The sequence below is a fragment of the Hyperolius riggenbachi genome, chromosome 2, assembly GCF_040937935.1.
Source record: "Hyperolius riggenbachi isolate aHypRig1 chromosome 2, aHypRig1.pri, whole genome shotgun sequence".
Classification (NCBI taxonomy): domain Eukaryota; kingdom Metazoa; phylum Chordata; class Amphibia; order Anura; family Hyperoliidae; genus Hyperolius; species Hyperolius riggenbachi.
In genome coordinates, this window is record NC_090647.1 from 351,765,124 (window position 1) to 351,783,352 (window position 18,229).

The 18,229-nt window shown below is 42.8% G+C and overlaps 1 protein-coding gene across 1 annotated transcript in view; it reads right to left on the reverse strand.

The window, feature by feature from the left end:
• CNTN2 (contactin 2) overlaps window positions 1-18,229 on the reverse strand; it is a 146,488-nt gene that overhangs the window by 78,548 nt on the left and 49,711 nt on the right. The window contains exons 6-8 of the mRNA XM_068269585.1: window positions 17,224-17,433; window positions 8,574-8,676; window positions 6,511-6,686 (exon numbers count right to left, since the gene is read on the reverse strand). Coding sequence (XP_068125686.1) covers window positions 6,511-6,686; window positions 8,574-8,676; window positions 17,224-17,433 — 489 coding nt within the window. The remainder of the gene's footprint in view (window positions 1-6,510; window positions 6,687-8,573; window positions 8,677-17,223; window positions 17,434-18,229) is intronic.

Here is an 18,229-nt window from a genome sequence, read left to right on the forward strand (position 1 = left end):
CCTTAAGGGGGGGTAAAGGGTGAGTCCTCAAGTGGTTAAATAACATTGGTTCTCAGTTTACCTGTGCAGAAAGCAGGGATGGGGTGGCTGGTGGGGAGGCTCAGGCGGGGAAGGGGATTTGGCAAGAGGGGGCCCAATCCAAAGTTTTGCAGGGGGTCCCAGTGATTTCTAGTTACGCCCCTGCTGCTGATAGCTTGTATAACAAACATACATTTTCATTGGTTGAAATAATAGTAATACTACTAAATAATCACATACAAGTTCCCAATAATATCCAAGGACAACAGTTAGGCTATGTTCACAGTGGAGAGTTGGCTTGAATTCCTTAGAAAAAGAGGAACATAAAGCAGCGGAGGAGAAAAGTCGCATTGCACGTAATGCATGCGGTGCCTCGCATACAGTGAAGCATACAGTACATAGTAAGCTTCACTGCCACAGTTAACACATGCATTATGCATTACTGGGTACTGTTCTAAAAAAGTTCACATAATTCATTTAATGGATCCGCATTCCAAAACATACATGAAGTTATGCTTGTGCTACACATATACCATTAACCATACGTTCGGCTTATTGTGATGGAGCCTGATAAAATTACTTCAGTTGTGTTTACCAGCAAAGGTTACATTTTAGCTTACATTGTACAGTACAGTACTGGGGATCCATATAATGTGCACTCAGCACAGATTTAACCTGTAGTTGAAATCTTTATAAAGAGCGGTATTGCACAGCATGCCTTGTGTTTTGTCTGCACATACCATTATAATGTGGTGAGGTGTGTAGTCCAGAGGAGTCCCAAGACTTCCTACGGATACAGAAAAAAACACAGAGCGAGACCAGGAGCCCCGTATGGGGTAGTATATTAAAGGGGGACTACAGCGAAAAACTGTAAAATTTAAAATGTACAAACATATACAAATAAGAAGTGCATTTTTTCCAGAGTAAAATGAGCCGTAAATTACTTTTCTCCTATGTTGCTGTCACTTACAGTAGGCAGTAGAAATATGACAGAAGTGACAGGTTTTGGACCAGTCCATCTCTTCATAGGGGATTCTTAGCAAGGCTTTTATTCTTTATAAAGATATTCCCTAAAAAGGATTTAAACAATGATGCTGGCAAGCTTCCCTGCTCCCTACACAGTTTTTTGGTAGTTGGACAGAGCAACTGCCATTCACTAAGTGCTTTTGAAAATAAATATAGCCCTGAGAATGGCTCATTTTACTCTGGAAAAAATGTACTTTCCTATTTATATATGTTTGCACATATTTTAAATCTTACAGTTTTTCGCTGTAGTGCCCCTTTAATGTCAAGTTTTGGATAAATACAAAGTGATGAGGTACTCACAAAGGTGGCTTGCAAGACCAGCAACCACAGCTTCTTGTAGGCGCTCCAAGCTCTGCACCTGGGCTACTCAGACACTGCTTTATTTGATCTGAGGAAGCAGACTGTGCTCCGCGAAACGCATTATCGGTTTTGTGTCTGATTGTTAAAATTTCTGTCTTATATTGGCATTGCCCCTTCTTCTTAGAGGTAAGTTATTTTATATTTTTTACATCCATGGGTATTTTTTGGGGTGCCTACTCCCTCCCAGTGATACCATTATAATATAATTGCATGGTGCTTGTGAAGCAAAAATACTGTATAGTCCAACGCAATGCACCGCAATGCATTACTGTGAACATAGCCTTACTATTACCAAAGCCATCACTCTGATGTCATGTTTTAAAGTATGGAGACTTAAGCCTGGTACACACATCCAATTTTGATTGGCCAAAGATTGGTCAATTTTACCACCTCCATATACAGTGATCCCTTACCTACATACCTGTTCATAATTTTCAAAATCTGTTGGCCCACATACGGTACAATTACAATAATGTTTTACAAATAAAAAACCTTTAATAATGTCTATGAAATCACAAATTGTAAATATATGATAATCTTCCCTGTTTTGAAAGTGAAACTTATGACATTTGTTAAAAAATGATAATATATGTATAATCATTATAATTGTATAATGTTGTGTATAACCTTCATTTATCATTTCTTCATGTAATAAAATCTGAAAATATTGTTTATACCAATGAAAAAAAATATATAAGTATGTTTGTAATAACTGTAGTAAAACATTAGTAAATATTACATTTTACTACAACTAAACTTAACCCTACTCCCACACAGAACCCTCCCTGTACCTATCCCTAACCCTAAGACTCCCCTGGTGGTGCCTAACCCTAAATCTCCCCTGGTGGTGCCTAACCCTAAATTTCCCCTGGTGGTGCCTAACCCTAAGACCTCCCCCCCGGTGGTGCCTAACCATAAGACCCACCCCTGGTGGTGCCTAACCCTAAGACCCCCCTGGTGGTGCCTAACCCTAAATCTCCCCTGGGGGTGCCTAACCCTATGACCCACCTTGTGGTGCCTAACCCTATATCCCCCCTGGTGGTACCTAACCCTAATGGCCCATACTCACGGGCAGCAAAAGTTGCCTGTCGCCAGCACACGTGAGCGTGTGGGCGACAGGCCGGCGACAGCTCCTCGCCAGGTCCCTCCGCGTACACACCCGGAAGAGGGACCAGCGGCGCGACGGAAGCTGTCGCCGACGTTCCTCCTCCCCCCGCCGGAAGCTTCGCATTCTCAATGGAGGTTGCTGTCGCTAGTCCGCGTACTCACGCGGACTAGCAACAGTTGCGGCGGAGGTACGGCGGCGACTGTCGCCAGGCGATTGAAACTTTCAATCGCCTGGCGACATCAACGACGGGCGACAGTTCGGGGTGCGCGCCCGTGCGACGACCCATACTCACGGGCGACCTGTTGCCGCAACACGCGCGCGCCGCGTGTTGCGGCGACAATTGTAGCCAGTGAGCATGTGCCATAAGACCCCCCTGGTGGTGCCTAACCCTAAATCCCTCCTGGTGGTACCTAACCCTAAGACCCCCCATAGTGATCGCTTTATTGTGTGGATAATAATGTATTACAAATAGTGAATTAACAAAAGGAGTGTCCGCACACTGGCAATACTAGAGTGTGCTGGAGCTCAAAAAATTTATAATAAATTTGTAGAAAAAAGAAAGCCCCCATGAGCAGCACCACTCAAGATGCAAAATATTTATTCAAAAAATCACAAACAAAATGTCATATAGACACACATGAACACCAATATAATTAAAAACAATTAAAATACGGTATGATCCAATATCTGCTGCATACAAACTGCCCAAAATTGTATATGTATGTATATAAATAAATTCAATCAAAACAATGATATAGCCAGCTAGGTGGGCATCAAAAAGAGCCCACCAGTGGTAGAACACGGGTTCAGTACAGATATATAAAGTGCAAAACCGTGCATACACGGCTGATAGCAATACTATGGTGTACATAATATATGAAACCTAAACTGAGATAGATGAATAAATAAAGTGCACAATATTAACAAACCACTAAATTGCATAAACAAAGTGCTTAATATCAATAATAAATGCTCAATGACATTGATAAATCTACATAAGGGAATCAATTACATATGAAATGTAGAAAAACACCAAGGAGGAGCCTATTGTGTAAAGTGCATAAAAGTAATGAAAGTGCTATATAGGAGATACTCATCCCAGGATGAAAGGCTGGCCGGGCAGAGCAGCAGAGCAATATTGGTTCCCCTCAGGACTGTCCTGAGAGGAACCGATATTGCTTTGCTGCTCTGCCCGGCCAGCCTTTCATCCTGGGATGAGTATCTCCTATATAGCACTTTCATTCCTCTTATGCACTTTACACAATAGGCTGCTCCTTGCTGTTTTTTCTACATTTCATATGTAATTGATTCACTTATTTAATTTATCATTGTCATTGAGTATTTATTATTGATATTATGCACTCTGAGGAGAACGCCAGCGCATACCACTAAGGCTGCATCTGAAATGACCACCAGCTCAGTGTGCAGCACCTAAATAGATTTTCTGCACACTTTGCATTCAATTCAGATGCAAATCATATGCAAATCTGCTACTACTTATTATGCAAACAGGAAACTCAGGAGGAGGGGCTGGGAGCAGCTAACCTGACAGTTACATAGTTACAAAGTTAAGAAAAGGTGGGGGAAAGGCTGCGCGTCCCTAAACACATGCTGCAATTGAATGGTTAATCGCACAGGCATACACCGCCTCTGCTAGACTGAAAAATGCATGACCTGCATCCAAGACAAGTGCTAACATTTATTAAACTAGGAGGAACTTTAGCTTCCAATATGGTTTGCATGCAAAGTATATTATACTAGACACTTGCGCCACGGTGAGGCAAACCTCCGGGCAAGTGACCTAACCTAAATTTAAAACCTTGGGAGCAGCTAAGCAAAAAAAATGTGTAACTTACATTTGGTTGAACAGCGAGGAGAACGCCAGCACATACCACTAAGGCTGCATCCGAAATGCAGGGCATGCATTTTTCAGTCTAGCAGAGGCGGTGTATGCCTGTGCGATTAACCATTCAATTGCAGCATGTGTTTAGGGACGCGCAGCCTTTCCCCCACCTTTTCTTAACTTTGTAACTATGCAACTGTCAGGTTAGCTGCTCCCAGCCCCTCCTCCTGAGTTTCCTGTTTGCATAATAAGTAGTAGCAGATTTGCATATGATTTGCATCTGAATTGAATGCAAAGTGTGCAGAAAATCTATTTAGGTGCTGCACACTGAGCTGGTGGTCATTTCAGATGCAGCCTTAGTGGTATGCGCTGGCGTTCTCCTCGCTGTTCAACCAAATGTAAGTTACACATTTTTTTTGCTTAGCTGCTCCCAAGGTTTTAAATTTAGGTTAGGTCACTTGCCCGGAGGTTTGCCTCACCGTGGCGCAAGTGTCTAGTATAATATACTTTGCATGCAAACCATATTGGAAGCTAAAGTTCCTCCTAGTTTAATAAATGTTAGCACTTGTCTTGGATGCAGGGCATGCATTTTTTAGTCTAGCAGAGGCGGTGTATGCCTGTGCGATTAACCATTCAATTGCAGCATGTGTTTAGGGACGCGCAGCCTTTCCCCCACCTTTTCTTAATATTATGCACTCTGTTCATGCAATTTAGTTGTTTGTTTATATTGTGCACTTTATTTATTCATCTATCTCAGTTTAGGTTTCATATATTATGTACACAATAGTATTGCTATCAGCCTTGTATGCACGGTTTTGCACTTTATATATCTGTACTGAACCCGGGTTCTACCACTGGTGGGCTCTTTTTGATGCCCATCTAGCTGGCTATATCATTGTTTTGATTGAATTTATTTATATACATACATATACAATTTTGGGCAGTTTGTATGCAGCAGATATTGGATCATACCGTATTTTAATTGTTTTTAATTATATTGGTGTTCATGTGTGTCTATATGACATTTTGTTTGTGATTTTTTGAATAAATATTTTGCATCTTGAGTGGTGCTGCTCATGGGGGCTTTCTTTTTTCTACAAATTTATTATTACAAATAGTGAATGTAAAAAATATATTACAATTTACTTACTGATCGCTTTATAATGTGGAAAATAATGTTTTACAAACAGTAAGTGATAACATTTTAAACAACGGTTTAGGTAATACGATACATATGTTTAGTATATTTGTAAACGTAATTCACCATGGGCGCATTTGAAACTTAAATCATCACGAGCGCAGTTTGAAAGCGTTAATAATCTCTGGGCGCCATTTGAAAACATTAATAATCTCCGGGTGCCCTTTTTTCCTGTTCAGCACCCCGTCAAATGATATTTAATATGGGAGTGAATGGCCGCGCCCTTTTTGTCCACTTGCCTCATGCGCCCAAATTTCCTACTTCCAAATTGACCAATCATTGACTGTTCAAAATTGTGTGTGTGTACCAGGCTTAAGGGTTACTCCCTTTTTATTATAAAATGTATATGTCCCATATCATCATTATACAAGTCACTGTGAAACTGAATGCCATTGAATATAATTATCTACTTCAGCCTACAGCTAATGTTATAGAAAACTCTCTGGAAACTATGGAAGCATCTTATGTCTAGGTGTAAGATATACCCAGAATTCTACTCTCTCCATTTGTCTCAATGATTCATAAATCTGCACAAAGCAGGAGGCAAAACTTGTTGAAACCATTTGAACTGTACGAATTTCACTGGATTATTGCACTGATAAATGGATTCCACAGAGTGGAGGGCTCCTACACATCTACATGGATTCTGGCTCTATGTATTAAACATTTAGACTAAATCCCTCCCATCTCACTAACAGCTGAGAGCACCGAAGGCAATATTCACAATGCAACATGCAAATTTATGGAGCACTGAGCTGTGGAAACACCAGAGTAACCGCTAGTATATCTGTGTAATTTACTTTGTTAGAATACTATATACAGGGGATTTTTTTCTTTGAGAAAGTGGGGATACAGTTTAACCTACTATCTTTTATAGAAGATAAACAATATATCAAGTCTGTGTGAATTCATTTAATGAATAATGTACATTCTGCATTGCTAGATATAAGTTCTCACCTTGTACAATCACACGTCCTTGATGAGTGTCTCGGCCCTTGGAGTTTTCTGCTTCACATTCATAGGTTCCATCATCATCAAAACTAACGCTCTGAATGTGCAGAACTGGGTCTGAGCTAAACCATTGTGGAGGCTGTGATGTGTCCACCTTTCTCCATCGGATACGGGGCACTGGGCTACAGACGGTGTTTTCACAGACAATAAAAATAAATTACACTGGTATTTTGTCAACGTTCTTCTTATGCCAATCAGTGTTTAATTAGGATCATTTTAAGCATAACAGTAATCTAAAATATATGCATAAATGTAACCTAAATAAATATGAAGACATTTACTGAAAAATTTCTATCCCTTGTCATTGTTGTCCAATGATGACTAAGGGAAATCCATAGCAACCAGTTAAAATAATCATTGGCCTAGTCATAACTAGCTAAGCTGATATTTTTATCTACTAGTCTTTAGATTAAGTCCTTTGGGGCGCAGATATACTGCCGCCAGGACGTTAACTAGTAATTATAGCCGCGCATGTCCTTCAGTGCAAGGAAAGCATCCAAACACACTCTAAATACATATATAGAATTTGTCATAACTACTTTCTGGAGTAAATATTCCATATTTTAACAACTCTTACTGTAAAGAACCCCTTCCTAAATAGATGGCAAAACTTTTTTCCTCCATATGCATATCATGTCCCCTTGTCCTTTGTACAAGCCTAGAGACAAAAAGCTGATCTGCCAAGCTTCTGTTTTGCCCTCTGATCTATGTATACATGTTAATCAGTTCACCCCTTAGCCGTCTTTTTTTCCCCAAGCTAAATAAACCCATTTTATCCAATCTTTCTTGGTAAGTGGGACTGTGAATCCCTCTGATTAATTTAGTTGCTTGTCTTTGTACCTGTTCTAGTATGTTAATGTCCTTCCTATAGTGTGGTGTTCAAAGCTGTATTCCATACTCCGGATGTAGCATAACAAGTGATTTATTTAGATGAAGTAGTATACTAGAATCTCAGGATTTTCTTTCCCATTTTATGCATCCCGGAATTTTATATGCTTTAACTGCTGCTCTTTGGTGTTGAATATTAGGCCCCGTTCACACTTGCGTTTTGCCATCAAACGGACCGGATCCTGTTCGGATCCTGATCGGATCAGGACCTGATCCGGATCCGGTCCGTTTGCATCAGGTATGCATCAGGCTGCCATCCGGATCCGTGGGCAAAAATAGCGAAATTTTAAGAAAAAAATGTTGGGGTCAGCAGAAGGTGCACCTGGTGCACCTGTAGAATCAGGTTCCTCCGCTGTAGGCCTCACCTCCACCTCTGACATTCTGCCAAACAGCTCCAGCACGTCTATCACTGCTGCTCCACTCCAGACATGCTTGGCCCATGTGTCCCCATCCAAAATGGCCGCTTGGATACGCATAGGAAGTGGGGTAGAACGTCAGGTTTTTGTAGGCAGTGTGTTCTGTGCCTTCCGTTTCCCATTGGTTTCTGTGTTCCGGATGGTGCTGTCAGGCTCAGGTCCGGCTCCGGTCCGGGTGCGTGGGCCGGAGATCCGGACCCAAAAAATAGCGCATGTTGGAAAAGAGTCCGGAGTCCGGATCCGATCCGGCTCCGGTACGTACGGAACGGACGCGTGTGAACGTCCGCATAGACTTTACATTGCTATGCGGAACATACGTTCCGTTTGTACAGTATGCGGTCCGGATCAGATCCGGAAAATCCGGATAGCGAACGCTAATGTGAACCGGGCCTAGTGTTTAACTTGTCGTCAACCAGTATTCCCAAGTCCTTCTCCAAGTCGGATGTTCCCAGCTGTAAGCCATTTATCTTATATGTTGCTATATCATTGGCATGTGCAAGGTGCATGACCTTACATTTATCTGCAATAAATTTCATCTGCAAGCTGTCTGCCCATATGGCCATGCTGTTGCGATCCTGTTGAAAAATGTCACTATCCTGCTTATTGTTAATAATTCTGCATAATTTTGTATCATCAGCAAAGATGGCAACATTACTCTGTATTCTTTAGTAAATAAAGTCATAAGCAAAGTTAAGGCTAACTTACTTCCCAAAAGCAAAGCACTCCAGTGTCACTGACTGCCTGGAAAGGGTGTAGGTCTCAAGAGGAAATCGCACCTTAATGCTTGGAGCATACAATCTTGGATCAGCTACAAAACATAGTAATCTTTGTTAATGTTACTTATTAATGTGCATGCCCAGAATTACAGTAATTATCATTGAAAGCAAACCACTGCGTGTACTATAATGTATAACAGTATGTGGATGTGTGTTACATAGACAGCTTAAGTTACTGCTTGCTTTATATACTAAATTCAATATATCTGCACCACAATCCTGTATATAGTCACCAAACAATAAAGCTCCAATGGGGTCGCTGCAGGTAGTCCAGTCTTCAAATCATTAAATTATGCACTGCTGCGCTCTCCATCAATTATATAGAAGAACAAAGTTCTGTGTTTCAGGTAAGCTTAACAGGACATTATCTGATAGATAGATAGATAGATAGATAGATAGATAGATAGATAGATAACAACAACACTAATACTGTAGCCTGCTTATTTTCTAAAGCCTACCATTCACTGATGGACTTACTCCAGATGCATCATAAAGATAGATTTCTCTCTGATCAATATTTGATCAGAGAGGGATCTATTACTGCCACACACTACACACATCGATTTTTTAACAGACTTTATCATAGTACCAGGTCTCATCCATTACACTGCTTACCCGAGGCCTCTGCTGTGTATTAGCGGTAGTGGAGCGCACTCACAGTCACCTGTCCCACTGGCTCATTCTGTGGGCTTCCATCATCTCCCAGTGCCTGTACCCAGTTACCCAGCAATGTTATGTATTCACTCATGTGTGCACATACCACCAGGTCTTAGAGTCTAGAGCTAGTGAACTGACCATGAAGTTAAGTGTGCCATGCTGCTCTTATACTCTGCAGGGGCCCTGGGGTAGCAGTATAGCCTGTGTGTGTGGGGGAAGGGGGGGAGGGAGGGGGGAGACATAACCGCCTTGGGAGCCCCCTCTCCTTGCATGTCATAGTTATTAACCACTTCAGTACCAGCACCCTCTGCCCCCTTAAGGACCAGACGGTGCTGGTACAGTAAACCGCCGCTTACCGACGAATCGCGCTAAAATCCGCCGCTCCCGATGGTCACGCCACTCTGTCCCCGCCGCAGGCTGCTCTCTCTGCCGTCGCTATGACGGCAGAGCGCTGTGCGCCGGTCAGGAGCTACTTTCATTGGCTCCTGTCACTCAATATAAGCCAATGGGAACGGCTTACAGGAATGACAGGGCCAGGAGCCAATGAAAACTGCTCCTGCCCGTCTCACAGTGCTCTGTCGTCATAGAGGCGGCAAGGCAGCACATTGCGGCGGGGACAGAGCGGCGGGGATGGGCGGGGGCGCGGTGAATGAGACGTAGAGTTTACGTCCGGTCAGAACCGCAGCGCCCCCTGCCCGCTGTATATTTAAACTGGGTTGGTCCGCAGGTAGTTAAGTTGTAAAAAATACTTTTCCATCTAGTTCAACCTTTTGAGCCTCTCTGTACCCTAAGTAATGCTGGGAATACACCATGTGTTTATTTGGCAGATGGTTCGATAGATAATTTCCGAAATGTCTGATCTATATTCGATCGTTTTTCTGATCGATTTCTCATAAAAGTCAATGGAAATAGATAAGAAATTATAAGGAAATCGAGCGGGAAATTGAGTGGAAAACCGAATGAATCGAAAACTAATCGAAAATCGACTGGACGGAAAATCGAGCAAAAAAACACATTGTGTATTCCCAGCATTAGAGGAAAGAAAAAAACACAAGGGTAAATCTTATCTCCTTGATAGGATTACACCCTCTGCCTAGTAATCATAAAAGTGCCCTAGCCTGGGTTTTTCTTGATGACTCAGCAATTTGCCAGTTTCAAAACACTACTAAACCAAGCATGAGGTTCTCCTATTTGCCTATACAGACATCACCTGTTAATTGTTGTTGTGACACAACATACTTATGCATGATCATTATGCACAAGAAGGTATATGCCAGTGTTTATATGGTCCTGTGACATCTGCTTGCCATTTTTATTGAAGAATGAATAAACGCCTATCTTTTATATATAGCAATTTTGTTTTCTCCTCTAAAGACCACCTATCTGCATTGCCGAGGCTTCTAATTATTATTCCAGCGTTAGATAAGTGATATCAGTATTACATTAGTCAGTAGAAACATTGTCTGAGTGCTTTGTTGCTTCCAGTGTGCTCAAAATCTTAAAATTGTTTTGTTAAGCACAAATAATTTCATGTACAGTACATGTTAAATCAGCTTGGAACTGGACCAATCAGTTTCAGCAGGAAGTGAATGGGATTGGCTCAATTCCAAGCTGCATACAATTTGCATTACATTTTCATGCCTGGGTTATTTGCATTACCAGGCCATCTCAATTTAGCATATAACTGAAGGTGAAAGAGTAAAAAACAAAAAATCGGTTGTTACTGACTACTCTCTGTATTACTTTTCTCATTGTATTTTACTTCTTTTAAATTGGTAGGTGCTAAAAAGTTTTTAAATAGATTGAGAACAAGATAGGAAATGTTCTGCTATTGGAAGACTTTTTCACTATATATATATTTAGTATTTCACAAAAGTGAGTACACCATTCACATTTTTGTAAATGTTTTATATCTGTTCATGGGTCATCATTGAAGATATGACACTTTGATACAATGTAAAGTGGTCAGTGTACAGCTTGTATAACTGTGTCAATTTGCAGACCCATTAAAATAACTCCAAACACAGCCATTAGGTAGGACAAACCTGCAGGTAGCAGATTAAAGCAGAATCATAGTTTTTATTAATCTTGTGAACCACAGCCTTAATAGAGGACTTCATGGACTGTCATTGCCATGGGCCACTGCCTTGCATGTCTCCAGACTTGAATCCTATTGAGCATCTGTAGGGCATCAAAAAATGGAAGGTGGAGGAGCACAAGGTCTAACATCCACCAGCTTCATCTCAGAGGAGTAAAGAGGATTCCAATGGCAACCTGTGAAGCTCTAGTGAATTTCATGTCCAAGAGAGTTAAGACGGTGCTGGAAAATAATGGTGGGCACACAAAATATTGACACTTTGGGCATAACTTTGACATTCTCCGCTTATGGGTGTACTCACTTTTGTTGCAAGCGGTTTAGACATTAATGGCAGCGTGTCAAGGTTTTTTTTGGGCAAATATACACTATTATACAAGCTGTACATTGACCTCAATTCACTAAGATTATGCTGGAGATAATAGGGCAAGAGAAAACTTACCTCCAGTGTCGGACTGGGAGGTGGAAAAACTGAGGAAATCCACCTGCTGGCCAAGCAGCAGTAACCCTGTGTTATCACTCCCAATAGAAACCTGCAGCAAGTCTTTACTGAGAGCAGCAACACCTGATTACTGCTGCTTGGCCAGCAAATGGATCTCTTCAGCTTTACCACCTCCCAGTCCAACACTGCTTACCTCCGCACAGTGAGAAAGTTATCTTATCTCTTCATTCCTTAACCACTTGATGACCCACCCTTTACCCCCCCTTAAGGACCAGCGCTGTTTTGAGTGATCTGTGCTGGGTGGGCTCTGCAGCCCCCAGCACAGATCAGGCAGCACGCAGAGAGATCAGATTGCCCCCCTTTTTTCCCCCCTATGGGGATGATGTGCAGGGGGGGTCTGATCTCTCCTGCCTGCCTGGGTGTTGCAGGGGGGGCACCTCAAAGCCCCCCTCCGCGGCGAAATCCTCCCCCTCCCTCTCCTACCTGGCCCCCTCCCGGCGATCGAGGCTGCACAGGACGCTATCCGTCCTGTGCAGCCAGTGACGGGACGTCCCCTGTCACATGGCGGCGATCCCCGGCCGCTGATTGGCCGGGGATCGCCGATCTGCCTTACGGCGCTGCTGCGCAGCAGCGCCGTACAAATGTAAACAAAGCGGATTATTTCCGCTTGTGTTTACATTTAGCCTGCGAGCCGCCGCAGGCTATTCACGGAGCCCCCCGCCGTGATTTGACAGGAAGCAGCCGCTCGCACGAGCGGCTGCTTCCTAATTAATCAGCCTGCAGCTGGCGACGCAGTACTGCGTCGCTGGTCCTGCAGCTGCCACTTTGCCGACGCACGGTATAAGCGTGCGGTCGGCAAGTGGTTAAAGACAAACTCCGACCAAGAATTGAACTTTATCCCAATCAGTAGCTGATACCCCCTTTTACATGACAAATCTATTGCATTTCACAAACAGACCATCAGGGGGCGCTGTATGACTGATTTTGTGATGAAACCCCTCCCACAAGAAACTCTGGTACCGCGGTACTCTGGGCAAACTGCCACAATGTAACAATGTTCACAGACAGGAAATGGCTGTTTACAGCTGTCTGTAACAGCCAAAACAGCTAGGAGCAGCTACATAACCTGCCCACAGTAAAAATGTCACCATGTGATAAATGTCAGAATGTAAATCTGGGAGAGGAAAGATTTTACAATGAGCAAACACTGACTAAATCATTTATACATAATTATTGTAAAAATGAAGCACTTTTTTTTATTACATTATTTTCACTGGAGTTCCTCTTTACGTTACCTCCTCTGTAGTTAAGTTACCTCCTCTGTAGTTATTTTCACACACAGTTAATTAACAGCCTGTCTAACTATAGGATTGCCTGAGGTAAAATGTTTCCTGAATACTACATGCCTCATCATTATGGTGATAACTCTAGAAATGTTATTAAAGACATAAGATAAGCTTAGTGAATTGAGGCCATTGACTACTTTACATCATATAAAAGAGTCATACCTTCAGTGCTGTACCATGAAAAGATATAAAATATTTACAAAAATGTGAGAAGGGTATTCACTTTTGTGTACTGTATATCCGGTTCAGCACCGCAGTGCCGAAAATCTCATGCATCCGAGCAACGTTCACCTCCCATTCATTCGCCTATAACTTTATTGCTACTTATCACAATGAATTGATCTATATCTTGTTTTTTCCGCCACTAATTAGGCTTTCTTTGGGTAGTACATTTTGCTAAGAATTATTTTTTTTTTAAATCCATTTTAACAGGAAGATTAAGAAAGAAATGAAAAAAAAATCATTATTTCTCAGTTTTTGGCCATTATAGTTTGAAATTAATATACGCTACCGTAATTAAAACCCATGTATTTTATTTGCCCATCTGTCCCGGTTATTACACCGATTAAACGATGTCCCTATCACAATTTATGGTGCCGATATTTCATTTAGAAATAAAGGTGCATTTTTTCAATTTGCGTCCATCACTATTTATAAGCTTATAATTTTAAATAATATAATAACATACTCTCTTGACATGCATATTTAAAAAGTTTAGACCCTTGGGTAACTATTTATGTTGTTTTGTTTTTTTTATTGTATTTTTTTTTATTTTTTTTAATAAAAAATGTATGTGGGTAATTTTTGGTGTGGGAGGGAAACTGCCTATTTTAAATGTAAAATAGTATAATTGTTTATTTTAAAATGTATGTTGATGCAGTTTACTATTTGGCCACAAGATGGCCATAGTGAAAAAAGTCCTGGATGCGAACGATCTCGCATCCAGGAACTTAAATGCAGGGGAGATGTTTCCTGGGGGCAGAAATACCACGCTCTCTAGAGAGAAAGCGTTGGTATTTCTGCGGGGAAGTTAGATCGGTGAATGGGAATTATATTCCCATTCACTGATCGGGCGGCTAGCGGCGGGCAGCGGGCGCGCGCCCGATCGCGCGCACCACGTAGGGAAAGCAGCAGTGCCTTTCTGGACGAGAAAGCTCGTCCAGAAAGGCCGAACTGGATATACATAGCATTAGGCCCTAGGTGCGATAACTCCCTCAGCAAGGTTTTATGCATTAAAGGGAACCTAAACTGAGAAGTATATGGATTTTTGCTGTTAAAATAATACCAGCTGCCTGACTGTCCTGCTAATCCCGTGTTTCTAATACTTTTAGCCACAGCCCCTCAACAAGCATGCAGATCAGGTGTTCTGACTGAAGTCACACTGGATTAGCTGCATCCCTTTTTCAGGTGTGAGATCCAGGTACTACTGCAGCAAATTGATCAGCAAGAGAGTCAGGTAACTGGTATTGTTTAAAAGGAAACATTCATATCCCTCTCAGTTTAGGTTCCCTTTAAGTTTAACATGATATTTGTGCCTAGGCTCAATGGCCCTTATTTAATTCACTTTTTCTTCTTAGTTTTCTCCTAGAAGATATTTTTCATCCTCTCTATAAGATAACATCATGCTCTTCGCAACTGAAAAAGTATCAAAACATACGTGGAAAAGTAATATCAAAATTATTCTAATTATCTTCTTACTTGCTGGTGGCTTAAAACGCATTTTATTGACAAGGTGTACAAATATCACCCAGGAGAAAACTTAGGAGAAAAAGTGAATTGAATTGAGGACATATCTCATAAGGGAATGCCATAGTAGCAAGAAGGATACTTTTTAACTAGTGCTGGCCATTTAGATGCAATTACCTCAGGGTTGATACAAACTTCATGCTAAGTTTATGCAAATATATGCAGCAGTGTTTGTGTTCAATTGGTCTATTTTCAAGCTACATAAATTTGCAACAAAAAAATATGTCATCAACACAGAATTATTAGTATCTTGTTGACCATCTTTGCTATTAATTGAAATTACTGAAATTTATCTTTGCATTAATATGAATGTTGATATTAGCTCTGCTTTAACCACTTGATGACCCAGCCTTTACCCCCCCCCCCCCCCCCCTTAAGGACCAGCGCTGATTTCGCTGAACTGTGCTGGGTGGGCTCTACAGCCCCCAGCACAGATCAAACACCAGGCAGAGCGACCAGATCGCACCCCTTTTTTCCCCACTAGGGGGATGATGTGCTGGGGGGGTCTGATATCGCTCCTGCCTGCATGTGGCTGGCGGGGGGGGCACCTCAAAGCCCCCTCCACCGCAGGATTCCCCCTCTCCCTCTCCTCCCTCCCTTCCCCGGAGATCGGAGGCTGCACAGGAACGGATCTGTCCTGTGCAGCCTCTAACAGGCTCCTGCCTGTCATGGGACAGCGATCCCCGGCTGCTGATTGGCCGGGGATCGCTGATCTAGTACAACGCTGCTACTGTTAGCAGCGTTGTACAAATGTAAACAAAGCGGATTATTTCCGCTTGTGTTTACATTTAGCCTACGAGCCGCGATCGGCGGCCCGCAGGCTATTCACGGAGCCCCCCGTGTGAATTGACAGGAAGCAGCCGCTTGCGCGAGCGGCTGTTTCCTGATTAATTAGCCTGCAGCCGGCGACGCAGATCTGCGTCGTTGGTCCTGCAGCTACCACTTTGCCGATGCGCGTTATGAGTGCGCGGTCGGCAAATAGTTAAAGTTTTTTTTAAATGGTATCGTTTTAGAAGCTTGCAACTTTATAGTTTTTGTCATATTATCATTTGTATGTACAGATTTTACGTTATCAAATATATTATCATTTCTATGTGTGTAAGGGTGTTTGTGCAGGGGTAGTGGCTAGGGTTGGGCACCACCGGGGGTGTGTGCCTAGGGTTAGGCAACGGCGGGAGGGTGGTTAGGGTAAGGCACCAACAGGTGGGTGGTTAGGGTTAGGAACCACAGGGGGGAAAGGTGGTTAGGATTAAGCACCACTGGGGGGTGGTGGTTAGGATTAAGCACCACTGGGGGGTGGTTAGGCACCACCAGGGGAGTGGTTAGGTTTAGGCACCACCAGGGAAGGGTTCTGTGTGAGAGTTGGGTTAGGTTAAGCTGTATTACAACTTACGTCATTATCTCACGTCATTATCTCCCGCGAGCGGCTGTTTCCTGATTAATTAGCCTGCAGCCGGCGACGCAGATCTGCGTCGCTGGTCCTGCAGCTGCCACTTTGCCGACGCGCGTTATGAGTGCGTGGTCGGCAAGTGGTTAAACACACATTCACTATCAGCACTGGTATCAGGAATAAACACAAGGCTAACTGAGGGTTTTGTCCTTCCAATAATACATTGTTATTTAGGCTGTTTCTTTAAGGCTTCTTGCACACCAAGACGTTGCATTAGGTGGCACGTTAAGGTCGCATAACGTGCACCTAACACAACGTATGGTGCTGCAAGAGCCGACGGTAGAGTGAGCCGCGTTAGGCGGCTCGAGTCCTATAATGTCTCCCAGAGTGGCGCTGATTGGCCAGCGGGACCACGTGATGCGGAGCGAGACACTCCGCATCACGTGGTCCCGCCGGCCAATCAGCGCCCGCCAGTGCAGTGAATATTAAGTAGCCATGTGCGCGGCTACTGTAGCTGGCTTTCCCCGCCTCCTCTCCGCCCCCTACTGCGCATGTGCAAACAGTCTAACGCGGCTATAGCCGCTCCAACGCCGTAGCATGCTGCACTTTGCACAGAACGTGCAGCGTTACATGTAACGCAACGTGGGCTGTGTGAACAGCCCACTTGTGTTACATTGCTGTGCGTTGGGGGAGCGTTACAGGCGCACTAACGTGCGCCTGTAACGTCTTGGTGTGTAAGCAGCCTAAAAGAACAAAACTGAAACTGGGCAACAGCGTAACAATGAGAGTTTGAGTATGGCTATGCATTCTGACGTGGTAGCTTAAGTGCATTACATTTAGTGTCCTTGCATCCACCGTATAATAAGACTTTAGGAAAGTATTACTACATCATGAATCACTAACCTTCTGGGGTGATGATAAGCTGGGTAAAGCTGCTGTAAACACTCTTGGATGTAAAAGCAATGGGACTGGCAGTAAAACAAGAATAATTCCCTTCATCTTGTGCCTCTGAACGGGCGATGTACAAATTCCCCGTAACTTGGGACACAAAGTGTCTACTGTCTTCAGGCAAGAACGTAGGAAAGTCATTTAATATCCATCGGTAGGACAAACCTGTGAGAAACAGATTCAAGCAGAATCATAGTGTTTTTATTCATCTTGTAAAAAAAAACAGCCTTAAAAGAGGGCTCAGTGGACTGTCATTGGCTTGGGCATTCATCAGGAAAGACTTTCATGATTGATATAACTAAGGAAAAACTTTTTTGTAACACATTCTGGAATTCTATTTTAATATGAATACATGTGTTAGTGGATGCTTTAGGGAATGAGTAGTTTTATTAATGTTTCTTTTGACTGACCGGTTTTCAGCTTAAATATGATAAATATTTAGAGGTGCAAGGTGCTAAAACTACCAATATTCCCTAATTGATTTTTTTATTGGGGAAATATTGATTTCTTCACAGATTGAACATACTTTGTAACAACATACTGTGTTTACAAAACAGTCCTATGATAATAATCATGTTGCTTGACAGTATATCCCATTAGCATCACTAGCATTGGTGTCACCCGGTGCAGTAACCCGTGGTGACACCCCCCCCTTCCCACGCACCACCACCCACCATAGCCCCCTTGACCACCACAACAATAGGGGCCCTTGGGGTCTGCTCCTCCTCTTTATGTTAAGTTGTACCTACTCCAGCACTGCATGGTGGCTCCTCTTCTTCCTGGCAGCCACAAGCTCTATGCTGCCATGTGACATGCCAAGTGATGCATGTCACATGATTGGGAGCCAAGTATGCAGCATAAAGTGAGGGGATGTCAGGAGGAAGAGACAACCTGACACAGCTCTGCAGAAGGTAAATATTACACTGCATCCTGAGGCACAGAGTGACAGCTCACACTGTAC